The 20,688-nt window shown below is 42.0% G+C and overlaps 1 protein-coding gene across 1 annotated transcript in view; it reads left to right on the top strand.

Moving 5' to 3' along the window:
- The first annotated feature begins 19,564 nt into the window (after positions 1 to 19,564).
- Positions 19,565 to 20,688, top strand: part of gars1.S (glycyl-tRNA synthetase 1 S homeolog) — a 23,275-nt gene continuing 22,151 nt past the window's right edge. The window contains 1 exon segment of the mRNA NM_001096451.1: positions 19,565 to 19,809. Coding sequence (NP_001089920.1) covers positions 19,585 to 19,809 — 225 coding nt within the window. The 5' untranslated portion in view covers positions 19,565 to 19,584.

Genomic DNA, 20,688 nt, shown 5'->3' with positions numbered 1-20,688 from the left:
AGTAGAGGCTGAATGGAAGGAAGCCGGATGAATCATACTCAGCCAGATGTTTGTGTGTTTGTCCTGCTGCTCAACCAAAATATGAATTGAATATGAATTGATTTAGCCAGTTAACCAAATGGGATTTGTAGAGTAAGCCAGAATGATATTTAGAGAGGTAATTTTGATAACAAGTAAAATAACTAAAGACCACCAAGTCTCCATAGAAATGGAGGAGTTTGTTGACCCAAATGGAGCTCTTAAGGTAAGAGCTCCATTTGGTCAACCCTATAAGGTGAGATGGTGGGTCTGGTGCTTGGCCTGGCCAGTCCATTGAATCTTACCATAGTCTGGTAGCCAGCAGTTTCAGGGTCAGCTTATCCTACTGTTCCAACCAGTCCCTCAACCTAAGTTGTTGTTTTATGCTTTGAGTCTTTTACTTATCCAGTACAAGAAAAAAACTAATTATTTTTACACTTTTTGCTTATTGTGGTCCCAGAGGAAGAGCAGTAATTACCCCTTCAACCCCGGGCCAAAAGCAAAGAATCTTATTAGCCATCATCATCCCTGATCTGCTGTCTTAGATTTTGAGATTGCAATTTAACAAATTATTACCAATGGTGATTGGAACTTTATCCGTGGTGCTTGTGATACATTCAAGCTGCAACTAAGAAGAAGTGTAATGTCACATATGTTGCTAGTAACCTTTGCCAGCTTAAATTTAGACATGCTAGTCAGCTTTTTGATGGGCGTTGAATTCTTAAAATAGTTCTATTTTGGCAATTTGAGACTCAAGGTTATTTAGAAATCCTTTGTAATCATTTCAATAGAGAAGTGATTTTATACAACTGTTAGTGCTGTTTGTGGGTCAGTTAGACTTAGCCTGATAGTTCTTTATCTGTAGTTTAAGTTAGGAAGGGAAACAAGTATATGAGAGTAATCTGAAAAAAGAAAATTAGTTTGTGGGTTTTAGCAATTAGATGTGGTGCTGAGTGTCTTGTAATGGGGTAAAGTTCTAGCAGGTGGGTTGGCGGCATTCAGACAAGGGAAAAAGCTGGAAAGGTCCAGTAAAGACATGAGGTATGGGTGGTTAAAAATCCAGTTTTGGTAGTATGAAGTGTTAGGGACAGAGCCAGGATTTGCTACGAGGCTTAGTGAAAGGAAATCGGATGACTCATATACAACCAGATGTTCATGTGATTGTTCTGCTGCTGAAAATAAAGTGCCCAGATGAACAAGGGAGACTAATGAGTTCTACTCTTGACATGGAAGCTCAAGGAAGATTTGGAAAAACAACCAATGACACAGGATATGGGGAACTGACCAAATAAGTTAGAATGTAGGGAATTTACACACTTATCCGAACAGGACATCCCAGGCATTCCTGGGTGACATCAGACTAAATTCAGTTTGGAGTAATTCTGGGTGTATTGGTGTAAAGGACAATATAATTATTAGGAACCTGACCGGTGTGATTTGTCCAGGTCAGGACCACCCTAACATGTAACTGCAAGTCTTAGACTTCAGAGAGGGTCACATTCCCAGACTAAGAGAACTAGGAGGAGGTGAGCAGGTATTGTGCTAGATACATTGCACAGGACTAAAGGTGGCCATACACGGGCCGATAAAAGCTGCCGACAGACCGAGTTGGCAGCTTATTGGCCCGTGTATGGGTGCCCCTGACGGGCTTCCCCGATCGAGATCTGGCCGACATCGCCAAACGAGCGGATCTCTCCATGTATGGCCACCTTAAGTCAGGAAGCAGACAAATATTCTAGTCTGAAAACAAAATAAGGACATGGAATAAGCAAAGGCAAGGGACCATGTTGAGTCTAGAAGTCAAGTAAAACAGAGCACAACACCAAGAAATCCAGTGATGTTGTCTAATAACAGTGATGACTACTCACCTTTGTTCACCTTGGTGGCAACTGGTTGGCTAGAAGACAGACTTGGACTTGAGAAGGTCCAAGAAAATGGATCAGTGTTGAAACAAGAGTGATGGGTCCAGTGATGGCAATTTCTCATACCCTCTAAAATCGGTGCAGTGGAGGAGAATAAAGTGCCCCTCGTTATTACTGATAATTCATATATGTCCTCACTAACCCTAAAAGGAATTGTCCTCCAGTGAAGTATCTGTTCCCCACCAAGTGTAGTGAATCCCAGTTATGGACTTTTTTAGCAGGATGGTATTATAGGAGCCATCCCTAGACGCATCTAATGGAATGGTGTTGACACATGAGAAATTATACTTAAGTGCAAAGGGAAAACTGCATAATAAATGGGGTTTAGCCAAAAACACACTTTTATATTTAAAGCCCTTCTCTTCAATAAAGCCCCTTGCAAGTTGTTGTGTGCTAAAAGTAATATCCGAGTAACCGTATAGTGTATGAAACGTAGAGTCCGCAATTTACCACAGCCACGTAAAAGTATGTAACCAAGGTTCTCAGAGATGAAACGATTTATTCCGATTATCCAGCCAAGAGACATCAAGTTATACAGAGGTTTTTCAAAATGTGCCTACAAGTTATATTTCCTTCCTTCTCTCTCTCTGTCTTCTTCTTCTAATCCTTCTCTTCCTCTCTTCCTCTGCTTCCCTCCTAATAAGCCAAAAACCAGCTCCATTGTTATACTGTTTCTATGCCATTGACCAAAATAGGGAATGGTTTTGATTGGCTGACAACAGGAAAACCAGCCAATTTATTTAGTTGTTCTTTTTACCAATAATAATGGTACAATCAGTTCCTCTTTGACATGTAAAAGACCCTCTCCAGATAGTAACTACGTAGAGTTTGGGTCAAAAAAACTCAGGATGTCTCGTACCTAACTAAGGATTAATTAGAAGTAGGCAGGAACTTTGAGTTAATGGTACAGCTGTCATTGGTAAATACTTGAGTTATCAATGGTAGGCACTATACTGTATATTAGGAAAGATATATTCATATATACATAGATCTACATATTACTTACACAAGTGTGTACAGGTATAGCTTATTTGTGCAGTGGTGTGAGAATTGCTGTGCACACCCAAAACTCCCCATGGAATATCCCTTTTTTCTATTCCAGTACATGTGCACCTGATTATGCACCAACAATAAAGAGCATCAAGCTGGGACACCAACTGCACGGCATCATGGGTCGCAACAGTCCCATGAGCATTATCTCTTTAATTGTTTGGCAATAAAAATTGATATTCCTGTATAGGGATGGGCGAATTTATTCGCCAGGCGGAATTCGTCAGAAAAACGCCTGCGTTTAAAAAACACCCGCCGGCTTCAAAAAACGGGTGCCGGCGTCAAAAACGGGCGCCGGCGTCAAAAACGAGACGCCGGCGCTGTTTAGCAAATTTTTCACCGTTTCGCGAATTTCTCGCTAATTTTCCGGCGAAGCGAACCGCCGCAAATTCGCCCATCACTATTCCTGTATATTATTTACCACTTATTTTACATGGCAATAAAACAATCTAAAGACTTGAGCAAATCAGTTGGTTGCATGGTCTCATGGGTGGATTTGTCCCATATGGTGCATTCACGAGACGCCAATGAACATAAATACTTTCTGCTTGAGAGACTATATATGAGTCTTGTGTTTGAGGCTTGGCATGGCTATCTTGCGAAATACAAAAAGCAAATGACTCGGGATTTCTCTTGGAGGTCAGGAGCCCATTTATTTGAAGTGTTCATTAACCAGATCACAATGATTTGTGATCGACAAAATGGCAAAATACTAAAAGACCTGCAAAATATATTGAACACACAACAATATACACTTTATAACAGCATGTGGTACGTTACATGCCTTTTACATTCAGGTACAGGTGTGGGATCTGTTATCCTGAAACCCGTTATCCAGAAAGTTCCGAAATATGGGAAGGACGTCTCTCATACACTCCATCATCAGTAAATAATTCAAAATTTTGAAAATCATTTCCTTTTTTTCTTTGTAATAATAAAACAGTAGCTTCTACTTGATCCCAGCTAAGATATAATTAATCCTTATTGGAAGCAAAACAACCCTAATGGGTTTATTTAAGGTTTAAATGATTTTTAGTAGACTAATAACATGAAGATCCAGATCTCTATTATTCGGAAAACCTCAGAACCCAAGTATTCTGGATAACAGGTCCCATACCTGTATATGTAGTTAATGCAGTATATGTGTGTGTATAGACAGGGCTCTATGCCATTCCCCTCTTCCGGCGTCGGAGTGGGTCAAAGGGGGGTGGCAAAGGAAATTCGGAAATTCTATTTGCCGCCCCAACTGGCTGCTCGTTGCCGCCTGCAAGGTTATCACCTTGCCTCATGGCAGGAGCAGCCCTGTATATAGATAGGTCTGTATAGGTATGTGTATATAGTGGTAATGGGCTTTGTTTGCAGGGGTTGTTATTGATGAACTTTTATCTTCAATCCAACTGAATTATAGAAAGAAAGAGGTTGCTCTGATGTTCTTCTGCTTAGGAAAAAAATTAGAAACCTTTCTCAAATCTTTCCTAAGCAGAGGAACATCAGAGCAGCCTCTTTCTCTCTCCTGACAACTTCTTCCTTGACTACTTGGTGGTCAGACTGGTGGGAAACTGACCAGCAGGTGGCGCTGTTGTAACAAAATTCATTCATATTAACAGTACATGTATCCTTTAATATCTTGGAATTAAAATAAATAAATAATGAATGTACATTGCAAAAGTGATTAGAATAGCCCCCTCATCAATTTTACATTCACTTATTTTTAAGGTTGACTTATCCTTTAAGGAGAGGTCTTCTAATTATCAGTGGGGTCTTCTGTATCTATTTAATTTACAATTCCTATGGTGCACCCCAACACTGAAGGAACTGTTACACTACTACTGAGCACATCATACATGTATCTGTTCTTCCAAGCTCTATTAAGGTTATCAACTTGTGGAGGGGTCCGACCCTCACTAGTCTGTGACACTGGAGATCCGACTGACGTCATGCGTGCGGCAATGAGCCGAGGTCAGAGATTACCCATCCCGGATAGAGGTAACGTGTTGACATATTTAATTGTTACTTTCCCAACTGCCAAGGCTGTAGGGGATTTAGCAGCTACTCCATTTACATATTGGAACCCAAGGTTGGAAATACTGACTCACTGGCTGGAATAATGAAGAAGAAGAAGATTAGAATACAGGGGGCCCATAATGTAACATAATATTCTGATTTCACGTAGATCTGTATTTTTGTTATTAATATTAATATTTAATAGACTTGGCAGTAGACTATATCCCATCTCCTGTGATGGACATGTACTTGGTTTACTGTTAAATACACTGAGACAGACCATAATAAAAGTTGACCCCTTAGCATTCATCCAAAAAACATTTGAGCATCCCAAGGCCTTGATGTCACGTTCTCAGAAATAAAAGGGACATAATCCCGAGTCCCCTTGAGCTGAGCAGTTGGAAACAATAAGCCCCACGTGTCTCTCCTCTCTGTCCATGGTACTGATATAGACTGAATGTATAGGCCTGGCTTTAGAAAGGGCTTTTTATATAATATCTTACAGCACTGTGGCTGTTTGACTGTACAGTTATGGGATCTGTTATCTGGAATGCTTGGGACCTGGGGTTTTCTGGGTAATGGATCTTCATACCATAACTCTACATGAAAAACCTGTAAACATTAAATAAACCCAATAGGCTGGTTCTGCTTCCAATAAGGATTAATTATATCTTAGTTGGGTTCACGTACAAGCTACTGTTTTATTATTACAGAGAAAAAGGAAATCATTTTTAAAATGTGTATTATTTGATTTAAAAGTCTATGGGAGACGCCCTTTCCATAATTCAGAGCATAACCGATCCTATACCTGTATTGGTTTTTAGGAGGAAATGGAAGGGGCTCTGTGTATGTATTATTTAAGGAACTAGTACAGGTATTGGACCTGTTATCCAGAATGCTCTGGACATGGGGTTCCGGATAATGGATCTTTCTGTAATTTGGATCTTCCTACCTTAAGTCTACTAGAAAATCATGTAAACATTAAATAAACCCAATAGGCTGATTTTGCCTTCAATAAGGATTAATTATATCTTAGTTGGGATCAAGTACAAGCGACTGTTTTATTATTACAGAGAAAAAGGAAATATTTTAGTTATACAATCTGACGAGGGAACGCGGTTTTAGCCTACGTGAAGACTCTGGGAGGTAAAAAGTGGATTACAATCCTATAAGGAGAGGGAATTATATGCAATGCAATAATAGTTTCATGGCAATTTACTGTACATGGCAGAGGAACCGCGTATCTGACAGTAAAGTCCCTGGTTATCCATAAACAAAGAGAGAGAGAGATCTAGCAATGAATCCTATGTAACAGGCTGGCCGGGCTGGGAGAGCTCACGTCGGCTTTTCATTGCCAGTTCTGCAAATATTAGTGAAGCTCTCAGGGAGTAATAACAGAGTTTCTTCTAAATGGAGCCTCTGCCGCACCACCATAGTGTCTGCAGCGTGTAACTGTCATGTTTCTCTCTTCTCTGTGCCCCTCAACTGCACTGGGTATTCTGGGAACAGGAACAAATGGCCAACCAAATTATTGTACAATAATTAGCCGACAGATACAGTAGTTACATAATAAGTTACATAGTAAATTAGGTTGGAAAAAGACACACGTCCATCAAGTTCAACCTTTTAAGTCTCTATATAACCTGCCTAACTGCCAGTTGATCCAGAGGAAGGCAAAAAACCCATTTGAAGCCTCTCCAATTCGCCTCAGAGGGGGAAAAATTCCTTTCTGACTCCAAGATACAATGGGACCAGTCCCTGGATCAACTTGTACTATGAGCTCTCTCCCATATCCCTGTATTCCCTCACTTGCTAAACACCATCCAACCCCTTCTTATACCTATCTAATGTATCAGCCTGTACCACTGATTCACTTCCCAGCTCTCCCTGTAACACCCCTTTCCCTCCTCTAATCTCATTGGCTCCCTTCTGTCTGCTGGGAGGAGCTACTGGCGAATAAAGCATCCGACCCTTCCTTGTACCTATCTAATGTATCAGCCTGTACCACTGAATCAAACCCCTTCCCAATATTTAGGCGGAACCTTTTCTTCTAATCGGAATGGATGACCTTGAGTCAGCTGGAAAGACCTACTGGTAATTAAAGCATTAGAGAGATTAATTATATGGTCCCCTTATATATTTATACATAGTTATCGTATCACCCATTAAGCGCCTCTTCTCTAGGCCAACTTGATGCCCCAGGACCCTGTGACCCTATTGTTGCAGCACAACACACCACATATAGTCCAGATATGCCTGCTAAATCCGTCCAGACTATACCCCATTGCTCACTATTTTGATACTTTCCATGTAGCACATAGATGGGCAAACATTAAACAGAAAACTACAAGCTCCACGTTCCTAAAATAGAAAATCTGAGGGGACAGAAGCTGCTTTTAAAGAATATAAATACTAAAACAAGGGTTGGAATGCAGCAATAAGAAAGGCGAAGAGAGCAAATGAGGAACTGATTGATTCACAGGCTGTGACTAATCCCCGCCATTGTTTACGTACCTTTATGTAAGATGCAGGTTGAAAGTGTGGTTCCATGAAATAATTTGGTTATAACATATTTAGAAAATACAAGTTTTCTTAACCATTTCTTTTCTTCAGTGTATGCAATAGAAGAGTCTAAGTTTCAACCCTCACACCACAGAGGAACAGATCACTCAGCTCAATCAAGTGAGTGGCTATTATGTTATCAGACTGGTTTTGTGGAAAGGCCACGGCCTAGGGCAGCAGAATTCTAGGGGGCGGCATGCTGCCCAACCACACACCCACACTGGTTCAGAAACACTGGGGATACGCAGGAGATGCTCCAGTCCCACTATGATGAAAATTTGTGCAAAACAAGGGGAGGGGAATGGGGTGACGAACAGCAGCGGGCATAGGGGCGTCCGCTATGTAAATCCGGCCCTGCGTTATATGTGAATTCTAGTTCTGGTACCATTCACATAAGCAATCCATAATAATGTAATTTGTATCTTGCACAATGACCCCAATCATGACAATGACTGACCCATTAAAGCTTCTCTCAGTGGAGGAGCTTAGTGAAGTGCCCCTGTGGGTCTGGGCCGGAAGCTGCCCGCTTTGCTCTGTACATGGGATTTAGTTGTTAACATTGGGGATGTGCTTATAAATAAAGCAGAGCAGGGGCTGAGACTTTGGAGTGGGCAGAAATCAATTATCCACCATCTCTCCAGGACAGGAGGCTTGTTTGTACTCATTTCTCAAGTTTTCCTTTAATTGCTGTGTACTGCACCCTAGGGAGAAAATAAAAGCTGACAAGTGCTTATTAGAAGCATGCCATGTGTCTGACTCCAAGCTTAAATGTAACAATCCTATTATATGGCAGCAAGTCATTGTGTTTTGCCATTAGCGTGCATAATATGACTTGTGTGTATTAATTTAAACTGGATTATGAATCATGGATGTCCTGTAGCACATTCAGTGAAATAAGAGAGTGGCCTAGAACTATTAAAGTTGTAAATTTCATGATTATAATTAGATTCAGTGACACTGCTGCTGGTTCAAGCAATATAGAAATAACTGTGGTTATAACGCACCCAGTATTACTCGTGTATTATGAGGGATAATGTACCCCCTACTGTAAATGATAAGGATATTAGAAGTCACAGAGGGGTTGTTCTGTGACCATATAAAGGCACAAGGCTGCAGGCTGAGTTATACAGGGAACTCTGAGTATCACTCATGTATTATAAGGGATAATGTACCCCCTACTGTAAATGATAAGGATATTAGAAGTCATTGAGGGGTTGTTCTGTGACCATATAAAGGCACAAGGCTGCAGGCTGAGTTATACAGAGACCTCTGAGTATCACTCATGTATTATAAGGGATATTGTACCCCCTACTGTAAATGATAAGGATATTAGAAGTCATTGAGGGGTTGTTCTGTGACCATATAAAGGCACAAGGCTGCAGGCTGAGTTATACAGAGACCTCTGAGTATCACTCATGTATTATAAGGGATATTGTACCCCCTACTGTAAATGATAAGGATATTAGAAGTCATTGAGGGGTTGTTCTGTGACCATATAAAGGCACAAGGCTGCAGGCTGAGTTATACAGGGAACTCTGAGTATCACTCATGTATTATAAGGGATATTGTACCCCCTACTGTAAATGATAAGGATATTAGAAGTCATTGAGGGGTTGTTCTGTGACCATATAAAGGCACAAGGCTGCAGGCTGAGTTATACAGAGACCTCTGAGTATCACTCATGTATTATAAGGGATAATGTACCCCCTACTGTAAATGATAAGGATATTAGAAGTCACTGAGGGGTTGTTCTGTGACCATATAAAGGCACAAGGCTGCAGGCTGAGTTATACAGGGAACTCTGAGTATCACTCATGTATTATAAGGGATAATGTACCCCCTACTGTAAATGATAAGGATATTAGAAGTCATTGAGGAGTTCTGTGACCATATAAAGGCACAAGGCTGCAGGCTGAGTTATACAGGGAACTCTGAGTATCACTCATCATGTATTATAAGGGATAATGTACCCCCTACTGTAAATGATAAGGATATTAGAAGTCACTGAGGGGTTCTGTGACCATGTAAAGGCACAAGGCTGCAGGCTGAGTTATACAGGGAACTCTGAGTATCACTCATGTATTATAAGGGATAATGTACCCCCTACTGTAAATGATAAGGATATTAGAAGTCACTGAGGGGTTGTTCTGTGACCATATAAAGACACAAGGCTGCAGGCTGAGTTATACAGGGAACTCTGAGTATCACTCATGTATTATAAGGGATAATGTACCCCCTACTGTAAATGATAAGGATATTAGAAGTCACTGAGGGGTTGTTCTGTGACCATATAAAGACACAAGGCTGCAGGCTGAGTTATACAGGGAACTCTGAGTCTCACTCATGTATTATAAGGGATAATGTACCCCCTACTGTAAATGATAAGGATATTAGAAGTCACTGAGGGGTTGTTCTGTGACCATATAAAGGCACAAGGCTACAGGCTGAGTTATACAGGGAACGCTTAGTATTACTCATGTATTATCTCGTTTTTGACGCTGGCGCCCGTTTTTGACGCCGGCGTCCGTTTTTTCAAAAAAAAAAATTCGCCCATCACTACTTAGAACCATTATTGAATTGCCCCAAGATTCCAAATCCATGGTTGAAATTGGAGAGGATCTTATTGCAAGTAGGGCATAAGAATAAAATGGTGAGTTTTTTTGGCCCTCTTGAGTTGACTTAAAAAACATTTAATTTTGGACAGATAAACCTAAAACAAAAGCTCTTAATTTGACTTATTTACAATAGCCACATAGAAGGAATGAGTTATGTTCTGAAGAAATGTCCAACCATTCTGACCAGCAAGTAGTCAAGGAAGAAGTTGTCAGGAGAAAGAAAGAGGCTGCTCTGATTCTGCTTAGGAAAGATCTGAGAAAGGTGTCTAATTTTTGTGGATACTATTTTGTCTTATGGACTGGGGCCAGGCTTGTGTGTTGCCTTTCTCTGAGCTATTCCCGTAAGTCATATGTTTATGCTTTTTCCTAGACTTTGGGATAAATTGCATGAAGTCTGGCAGCTGGGCTGGATGAATCAGCTCTGTGTAGGGTAATACTGACATATTATACAGTTCCTCTAATGCTATGTACTCACATGTACTGTTGTTTGGGGAAACTGGAAAAAAGTTCAAGGATTCAAGTGCTGCTTCATTTGTGAGTCTACAAAGTTTTGGTTTGGTGTTTTCAATAAACAGAATCTGTAATAATACAAGTGGCTGTTTCTTTAAGTTATAAACAGGGTGTTCCAGCGTTGGACTGGGTCGCACCAGGACTCTGACCTCAAGGGACCCCCTTCTGACCCAGAAAATGAAGTTACTGAGCAGAATGGAGGCACCTGACGTTTCTGTGGTCAGTTCTAAGCAGAGCAAGACTTTCTTTTCCTCAATAACTTCATTTTTTACCTGCAGCAATTTCGTTTCAAATTCATTGTCAGTGTAAAAAAGTGCTAGTATCTTGGGAGCCAGAAAAAAAATATTCATGTAAATTGTGAAAGTGTTCAGCAGAACTGTCTGAAGCCATTTAAAGGGCAGCTACACATATCTCCCTGTGTGATATAATCTTAAAGGAGAAGGAATGTCATTTACACTTGGGGGTGCCAAAAGTTATGCACCCCCAAGTGATTGTATTTACTTACCTGACACCCTGGGGTTGGTGCTCCTATCAGCAGAAAACTGCATTGGCCCAGGGTTTTTCCCAGCGAGCACCACCGAAGATTCTCTTTTTCACTTTTCTTCTCTTTTCAAATTTCCCTGGGCAGAGCATGTGCAGTAGAATGAAATAGTCGGTTTTTTTGTTAAAATTCGGCTTTTCGCTCTTCGGCGCATGTGCAGCCGCGAGAAGACGCAGAGGCTCCGTCATGTTCACTAGAATAACCCTGTGCAGGAACACTGGCCCGGGGTGTCAGGTAAGTAAATAGTCAATTGGGGGTGCCTAACTTTTGGCACCCCCAAGTGTAAAAACACTTTCCTTCTCCTTTAAAGAACAAAGCGAAAGGGGGATTATTGTTAGAAATGATTATTATTATTAACATGTATTTATATAGCGCTAACATATTGTGTAGCACTGTAGGAATTTTATATTTTCTATACTGAACTTGCTGTTTTAGCCAAGAGGTTCAGCCGCCCTTTAACAGTAATGATCCAGGCCTTCAAAATTGTGACCAGCAGCTCCTCACCTTGGATCTTGCTAGGCCATATTTTCATACCTCCCAACTGTAATGTTTTCAGAGGGACAGCTCCCTCGTTTGTACTGGAAAGTCCCGATTTTCTCTGCACTGAACAGTCAGAAAAAGAAACAATGTGGGACATTCACTATGATTCCTAGTTGCGCTGGCATCCGCTTCGCTGCACTTCGCCGCACTTCGCTGCACTTCGCCAGGCATATTTTCGCCAGCGGTACGCAAATTCACTAAAATCCGAAGTTGTGTGCAGGGGTAGCGTAAGGTTGCGAAGTTGTGCTAGCATTGATTCGCCAAGCAAAGCGATGTTACACTAGCGATGGTTAATTTGCATACAGCGCCAAATTCAAATTTCAATGGAGGTATATGTAGCATCACTACACAAGCCTGGGAAACCTTCAAAACATCAAATAAAATTTTTATTTTGCCCTACACATGTGCCCACTGTATAGTTAAGTTGCCATGAGTTAGGAAATGTAGGAGGGAAGGAGGGGAGCACCAAAAAAAATTTTGATCTTTTTCAGCCTATCACCCATAATAAAGAAAAAACGCCAGCGTTTTTTGGGACTTTTTCAACTTTTTTTGAAGCAATCCCTATCTACTCTATTGCGCTTCGCCTGGTCTGAGGTGGCGAAATAAGTCTGGCGTAAAAGGTAGCGTTCAGAACAATGCGCACATTAGTGAATTTGCGTAGTTATGTCCGTTACGCAACTTCGCCAGGCGTAAGTAACACTAGCAAATTTACGCCAGCGTCCGTTAGTGAATCGGCGAAGTAACGAAAATGCCCAACACTACCGAATTCACGCTAGCGTTAGGCGCTTCGGCGCTTAGTGAATTTGCCCCAATGTTTCTAAGTTGCTAAACTTCTTGAAAGCCGATCCTGTCCTATCAGGCTGACGTGACTTTCTTCAAGCTCCATTTTCATGAATCAAGAGCTTGGGAAAGAAGAAGAAGTGCATGTCAGGACCAGTTCCGCCAGAATCACATTCCATGAATTTCTATCCTGTGTTTCTGATCTTATCTCCTTTGATCCCCCCCCAGTCAACTTGGCTAGAAAATCCTTAGACAAGAAGGAAAGAGAGAGGGGGTTTAAACACACAGAATTCATACACAATGAACAAAGTCTACATCAGAGACCAGAACCCATCTAGATTGAATTGGAAGGTGGTCCTACATGAATTCTCCCACAGAAGCCCACTTATCTGTGAAGGGTCCACTGTAATGAACTAAACTGCTAATTAGCCATACAGCACGGAGGTTTTATATGAGTTCTGGACAGACTACAGTTTAATGTGCCTCATTAAGTGCTACTTGAACTCAATAAGGCTGGACATGTCTACAATCCACATGCTGCTTTCTTCATGACCATTCATGGTGCAGTGATATCTAAGTTACAAGTCTAAGAATTCTTCAGATTTGCCCTGCAGCATGATGATTCTATGGCTGATTGGGGAGAAAGCCTAATTCTAGTCATGAGTCATTTCCATGTGCATTTTACTGTTTTGGGTATAGAAAGCTTATTTTTGTTACCCCTGCAAGAATGTATATTCAAGCTTGCACCTTCAGAGATATTGCTCCGACCTATTAAATACCAACAAGTACAAGAGAAATTTTGAATCCCTTCCAAGTGTAACAAGAGCCACAAGCATCTCGCAGTATTTCCGCTGAGCTGCCATCCTACGTGCGCTGCCTTAGCCAACGGCTATTCACTGTAGCACCGGCATATTTATAATATCATGTGGCTCAACCCCTTGCAGCACAGCAAGTATTGTACACTGTATAAGCCTCAAACTATTTATATTCATTTTCCAACCGAGAGAACTAAGATGTGTTTGGGGTCCAAGAAATGTAAAATGCTCTGACCCTGAAGTGTATCAGTTGCATGTAAGAGAAGTGCGAGAAAGCTCCACCATGCACCAAAAATGTCACTCTTGACTGTGTAGGTAGCGCAGCATTCCTATAGTTATAGTGGGATAATAGTCTCTGGGAAGGGAGTGTGACTGTGGGATAGCAGGTATGTAGGAGAGATGGTCTATATAACAGTGGATAATAGTCTCTGGGAAGGGAGTTGACTGTGGGATAGCAGGTATAGTAGGGAGAGATGGTGCTATAGTACAGTGGATAATAGTCTCTGGGAAGGGAGTGTGACTGTGGATAGCAGTATAAGTAGGAGAGATGGTTCTATAGTAACAGTGGATAATAGTCTCTGGGAAAGGAGTTGACTGTGGGATAGCAGGTATAGTGAGAGAGATGGTGCCTATAGTAACAGTGGATAATAGTCTCTGGGAAGGGAGTGTGACTGTGGGATAGCGGTGTTAGTAGGAGAGATGTGTCTATAAGTAACAGTGTGTAGTCTCTGGGAATGATGTGATGATAGCAAGGTATAATGAGGGAGATAGAGTGAGTGTAATAGTAGGGCGTCTGGCTCTTGGGAACAGTGTGACTGTGGGATAGCAGGTCTCTATAAGAGGAAGACTGCCATATAGTTAACAGTGGATAATAGCTGGTAGTAGGGAGAGATGGTGTCTATAGTACAGTGGACGTAATAGTCTACCTGGGATTCGAAGGAGTTGTAGGAGTGGGCATAGCAGGTAAGTCCCAAGGGAGAGATTGTGCCACTTAGTAAAGTCATAAATAGTCCTGGGAAGGGTGTTGACTGTGGATAGCAGGTATAGTAGGGAGAGATGTGTCTATATACACATGGTAGTCTCTGGAAGGGATGACTGTGGACTAGCAGGATATAGTAGGAGAGATAGTTCCCTATAGTAACAGTGGATAATAGTCTCTGGGAAGGAGTGTGACTAGCAGGTAGTAGGGAGAGAAGGTGGCTCTTTAGTTAACAGTGGATGTAATAGTCTGTTAGTGTGACTAGTTGCGGAAGCAGCATAGTGTTACGTGGAGAAAGGGCTGTAGTGGTAGATACTATAGAGAGGGAACTGGGAGTGGTATATGACAGTGATGTAGGGTGGCTGTGTCTATAGTGTGGCATATTAGAGGTAAGGAGAGAGGTGTAGTATAGTAGAAACAGTGAATGAGTACGCCTAGTAGGGGATGGTGGTGGGGAGTGGATAGGAGAGGGGTAGGAGAGAAGTGCCTACGTAGATAATAGTCTCTGGAAGTGGGCAGGTAGGGAGAGATAAGTATGGGTGGATGAGAGCAGATGTGGTCTATAGTAGTGGATAATAGTCTCGTGGTAGCTATAGGCAGGAACTATGAGTAAGCTATGTAACAGTGGATAATAGTCTCTGGGAAGGGAGTGTGACTGTGGGATAGCAGGTATAGTAGGAGAGATGGTCCTATAGTACAGTGGATATATAGCTGTGACTGTGGGATAGCAGGTATGTAGGGGAGATGTGTCTATAGTAACAGTGGGTGTGGGACTGTGGGATAGCAGGTATAGTAGGGAGAGATGTGCCTATAGTAACAGTGGATAATAGTCTCTGGGAAGGAGTGGGACTGTGGGATAGCAGGATGGTGCTATAGTAACAGTGGGATAATAGTCTCTGGGAAGGGAGTGTGACTGTGGGATAGCAGGTATAGTAGGGAGAGATGGTGCCTATAGTAACAGTGGATAATAGTCTCTGGGAAGGGAGTGTGACTGTGGGATAGCAGGTATAGTAGGGAGAGGCCATAGACTATAATGTAATAGATGTTGCTAAGTTTACACAAATTTGATTATCCCGTAGCAACAAATCAGATATTTGCTTTCAAAGAGCCAACCAGTAATCACTACCTGTTGATTTGTTGCTATGGGTTACTAGACCCAGTGCAAACTCTTTATACTTCACTTTATTACACTGGAGTTATATCAGTGTTACCCAACCTGTAGCCCCTCGTCTGTTCAGATGTACCCAGTTCCCGTCTACAGCAAAGTCTGTAAAGCATTTTTAGGGTCCTGTAGTCTTAAAATGACAAGAATTTCTATAAATAATAGGACCTGAGGAAGTCTGCTATGCCCAGGGCCCACTAACACTAGAGACAACCATTAAAGCAGACACACAAATACATTATTTATTCTCCCTTGAAGCAGTGATTAAACAGAGCCTTCTCTGTACAGCGGAATATTTGGGCAGCCTTGCCTAGAAAGACATGCCTGCTGCTGGGGCCCAGCGAAAGGGAGGAATGACAAAAATGTAAAGTAGATTATGAAGAAGTGAGAAGACACACACTGCCACCTGCTGGACATCTCAGTATATAGCAATGAGTAATATTTGGGTCTTAATGTGCTGTGTCCATTGGTGAGAAATCCGTTCTTGCTGCCCCTGCTACCTAGTGGGGCGCTGCCGTCTGAGGCGACAGCCTCAACTCGCCTCATTGGTGAAGCACCCCTGATGATAAGCAGGTCTCTTGGGAGAACTAAGACTCACAGCTTAAAGGAGAACTAAACACTTAAAATGAATGTGGCTAAAAATGTCCTATTTCCTATAGTGAACTTATTGCACGAGGCTAAAGTTTGAGCTTGTCAATAGCAGCAATGATCCAGGACTTCAAACTTGTCACAGGGGGTCACCATCTTGGAAAGTGTCTGTGACACTCACATGCTCAGTGGGCTCTGATTGGCTGTTGAGAAGCTAAGCTTAGGGCTCGTCACTAATTATCCAGCAGAAAATGAGCTTCCCTGGCTGTAATATAAGCTGATGCTACAGGTTTGCTGATTATTCAATTCTGATGCTAATTGCACTGGTTTCTGTGCTGCCATGTAGTAATTATGTGTATTAATTACTACTCAGCCTTATATTGTGACATTTCTATTCTATGTGTACTGTATATTGTGAGTGGCTCCCTAAGCTCAGTAAGTGACAGCAGCACAGAGCATGTGCAGTGAATCAGCAGAAAAGAAGATGGGGAGCTACTGGGGCATCTTTGGAGACACAGATCTTTACTGCTAAAGGGCTGTGGTTGCCTTGGGCTGGTACAGAAGCACAAAACACCATGTACAACATTTCATTTTATTTCTTTAATTAAGCTTTAATTCTCCTTAAAAGGGCAATTAACATTTTTACATTTTTAGTCCTATAAAGATTATTTGAATTTAGGTTGATAAATCCCACGAGGCTTACAATCTAAATGACTGTACAGGGAGACAAGGTAAATGCCCACGATATCAAGTTCCACAGCACATACAGGTACATTGCAGGAAGGAATAGATGAGAAGCCTCTGCTGTCAACACAGCTTTAAAGGGGCTATTCACCTTTATATGAGCTTTTACTATGCTGGACATGATGATATTCTGAGACAGACAGAAGTGCACAGAGTGTTGTCATGATGGGCGAATTTGTCCTATTTTGCTTCATCGTAAAATTTCGTTGTTTTTGCAGGAAAGTTGCGAATCAACGAAAAATTTTGACGCCGGTGGCAATTTGCGGCGGCAAAATTTACAGCGGCACTTGCCTGTGCCATTTGACGCGCATTAAAGTCAATGGGCATACATTTAATTGTCGCCAGCGTCTAAATTGTCGCCGGCATTGGAATTGTCAATGGAGTCAAAGAATCAATTCGCCGACAGCGAAATGTGAAAATTCGCTGCAAATTCAAACCTTTACTGAGGATCTTTCTCATCCTCACTATTTCACAAACAACGTGTATTCCCTGAAGCATCCAGGACCCCTGTCTCGTCTGCTGATGGAGTAAGACTGCAAAGGAAGTGCCTATATATATATTTATATATATATATATATATATACACAGTATATACAGTATTTATATATAGGCTCCTGAAAGGGAGCCTTGGTGACTGAACTAAATATTGCCTGAACTATTTAATTAAATTCACTTAAATACTTAGCAAGTGATACCTTACATACTGTACTTTATTCAGATATATTCTGCTGTACTTATCTGTTATCTACTGTGTATCCTGTGCTTGAATGGCTGCCCCCATGGCTACACAGCAGCTTGTTTATATAAACTATAGTAGTACTTATCTGTTATCTACTGTGTATCCTGTGCTTGAATGGCTGCCCCCATGGCTACACAGCAGCTTGTTTATATAAACTATAGTAGTACTTATCTGTTATCTACTGTGTATCCTGTGCTTGAATGGCTGCCCCCATGGCTACACAGCAGCTTGTTCATATAAACTATAGTAGTACTTATCTGTTATCTACTGTGTATCCTGTGCTTGAATGGCTGCCCCCATCGCTACACAGCAGCTTGTTTATATAAACTATAGTAGTACTTATCTGTTATCTACTGTGTATCCTGTGCTTGAATGGCTGCCCCCATGGCTACACAGCAGCTTGTTTATATAAACTATAGTAGTACTTATCTGTTATCTACTGTGTATCCTGTGCTTGAATGGCTGCCCCCATGGCTACACAGCAGCTTGTTCATATAAACTATAGTAGTACTTATCTGTTATCTACTGTGTATCCTGTGCTGGAATGGCTGCCCCCATGGCTACACAGCAGCTTGTTTATATAAACTATAGTAGTACTTATCTGTTATCTACTGTGTATCCTGTGCTTGAATGGCTGCCCCCATGGCTACACAGCAGCTTGTTTATATAAACTATAGTAGTACTTATCTGTTATCTACTGTGTATCCTGTGCTGGAATGGCTGCCCCCATGGCTACACAGCAGATTTTTTATATAAACTATAGTAGTACTTATCTGTTATCTACTGTGTATCCTGTGCTGGAATGGCTGCCTCCATGGCTACACAGCAGCTTGTTCATATAAACTATAGTAGTGCTTATCTGTTATCTACTGTGTATCCTGTGCTTGAATGGCTGCCCCCATGGCTACACAGCAGCTTGTTTATATAAACTATAGTAGTACTTATCTGTTATCTACTGTGTATCCTGTGCTGGAATGGCTGCCCCCATGGCTACACAGCAGCTTGTTTATATAAACTATAGTAGTACTTATCTGTTATCTACTGTGTATCCTGTGCTTGAATGGCTGCCCCCATGGCTACACAGCAGCTTGTTTATATAAAACTATAGTAGTACTTATCTGTTATCTACTGTGTATCCTGTGCTTGAATGGCTGCCCCCATGGCTACACAGCAGCTTGTTTATATAAACTATAGTAGTACTTATCTGTTATCTACTGTGTATCCTGTGCTGGAATGGCTGCCCCCATGGCTACACAGCAGCTTGTTTATATAAACTATAGTAGTACTTATCTGTTATCTACTGTGTATCCTGTGCTTGAATGGCTGCCCCCATGGCTACACAGCAGCTTGTTTATATAAACTATAGTAGTACTTATCTGTTATCTACTGTGTATCCTGTGCTTGAATGGCTGCCCCCATGGCTACACAGCAGCTTGTTTATATAAACTATAGTAGTACTTATCTGTTATCTACTGTGTATCCGTGCTTGAATGGCTGCCCCCATGGCTACACAGCAGCTTGTTTATATAAACTATAGTAGTACTTATCTGTTATCTACTGTGTATCCTGTGCTTGAATGGCTGCCCCCATGGCTACACAGCAGCTTGTTTATATAAACTATAGGGCAGGGCAACACTGCATTATATTTTTATTAATTTAAAACACTTTAATTTTTTGAAGTTACTGTTCCTTTAATAGATGAAAGCAATAAAGGGGAAATTTATTTTTATGGTAAACAATAAGCGTCTAAACAGGATCTCAGCTCTCACTGTCCGTTATGGATATCATGCAGATATATATATATATATAATGTTAAAGATATGACTGGCAAGGTCTGGCAAGTCTTCCCTTCGTCAAGATGGCCGACGCGCGCTTTGCGTTCCACCCTAGCCTTTGCGTTCCAATCCCGTCATCCGTAACGTGACAAGCCGGTGCTGGAAAGTGTCGCGCGCGGAGGCGTCTCTTTGCGGCGTGGTTCTGAGATTTCATCATGCAGTGAGTGAGTGTGACTGCCCATGCTTCTGCTCCGAGCCCTCCTCCTCCTGCAGCACCAGCCCCGCTCTCTGCGCTCCTCCCTCTTTCCTCTCCTCTCCCGGGGCTCAGTCAGCTCCCCAACAGCAGCAGCAACAGGCCGACCCCGGCAGCACCCCCGCCCGACCCCGCTTACCCGTCCTGACACTATGGAGCCCGGGAACATGGAGGAACAGCTGGCGCCTCTCAGACTGGCAGTGAAAGAGCAGGTGAGGGGCTGGCACAGACTGGGCACCTCTATATTGGCAATAACACTCTGTCCTACTCCTATATATGTGTGTTTATATTAAATATATATGTGTGTGTGTGACTGGGGCCATTTTGGTATAGGGCAGTGGGGCCCCAGACATACCTTGTCCCTATGGAGAGAGGAGGGGGAGGTACATTACATAATAAAGGACTAATTATTAGTCAGTATAACCAGCAGCAGTGGCCCAATGTCTCTAACCCCCCTGCTGAACTGCAACTCTCCTCCAATCCCTTCCTCAGCTGCAGATGATACAGAATTACAGGCTACACTTCCCTAATATATGTCCTGCCCCCTCCAGGAGTCACAGCAGGTCTGTATCAGGGACATGACAGGAGCCACACAGGACTCTCATTGGCTGAGCCTTCATTCCTTGTGCCCAATCAGCTTCCCACAGTGTTGTACATGCTGAAATAGATGTATGTGGCTGGGGCTGCTGGGAAGTGTAGTTCAGCTGTACTGACAATCAGGTGGATAAAAAGTCATTCACTGTTCCATCAGAGAATTGTCTCATCCGAGGGTGGCGTCTCTTGAGGGTGGCGTCTCTTGAGGGTGGCGTCTCTTGAGGGTGGCGTCTCTTGAGGGTGGCGTCTCTTGAGGGTGGCGTCTCTTGAAGGTGGCGTCTCTAGAGTCTGGTGTCATCAGAGTATTGTCTCCTGGGAGCGATGCCCGTGGCTAAAAAGTAATCGTTAATTAAATTATTAGTATGTTATAGAAGGACTAATTCTAAGCACATTTTCTATTGGCCTTCATTTCTTTTTATTTTTTATAATTTTTGAATGATTTCTTTCCCTCTTCTGACTCTTTCCGACTTTCAAATTCCAATTATTCAAATTCTTAT

The sequence above is a fragment of the Xenopus laevis genome, chromosome 6S, assembly GCF_017654675.1.
Source record: "Xenopus laevis strain J_2021 chromosome 6S, Xenopus_laevis_v10.1, whole genome shotgun sequence".
NCBI classification, from domain to species: domain Eukaryota; kingdom Metazoa; phylum Chordata; class Amphibia; order Anura; family Pipidae; genus Xenopus; species Xenopus laevis.
Note: the sequence above shows the minus strand (reverse complement) of the source record. Positions and strands in the feature narration are given on the sequence as shown.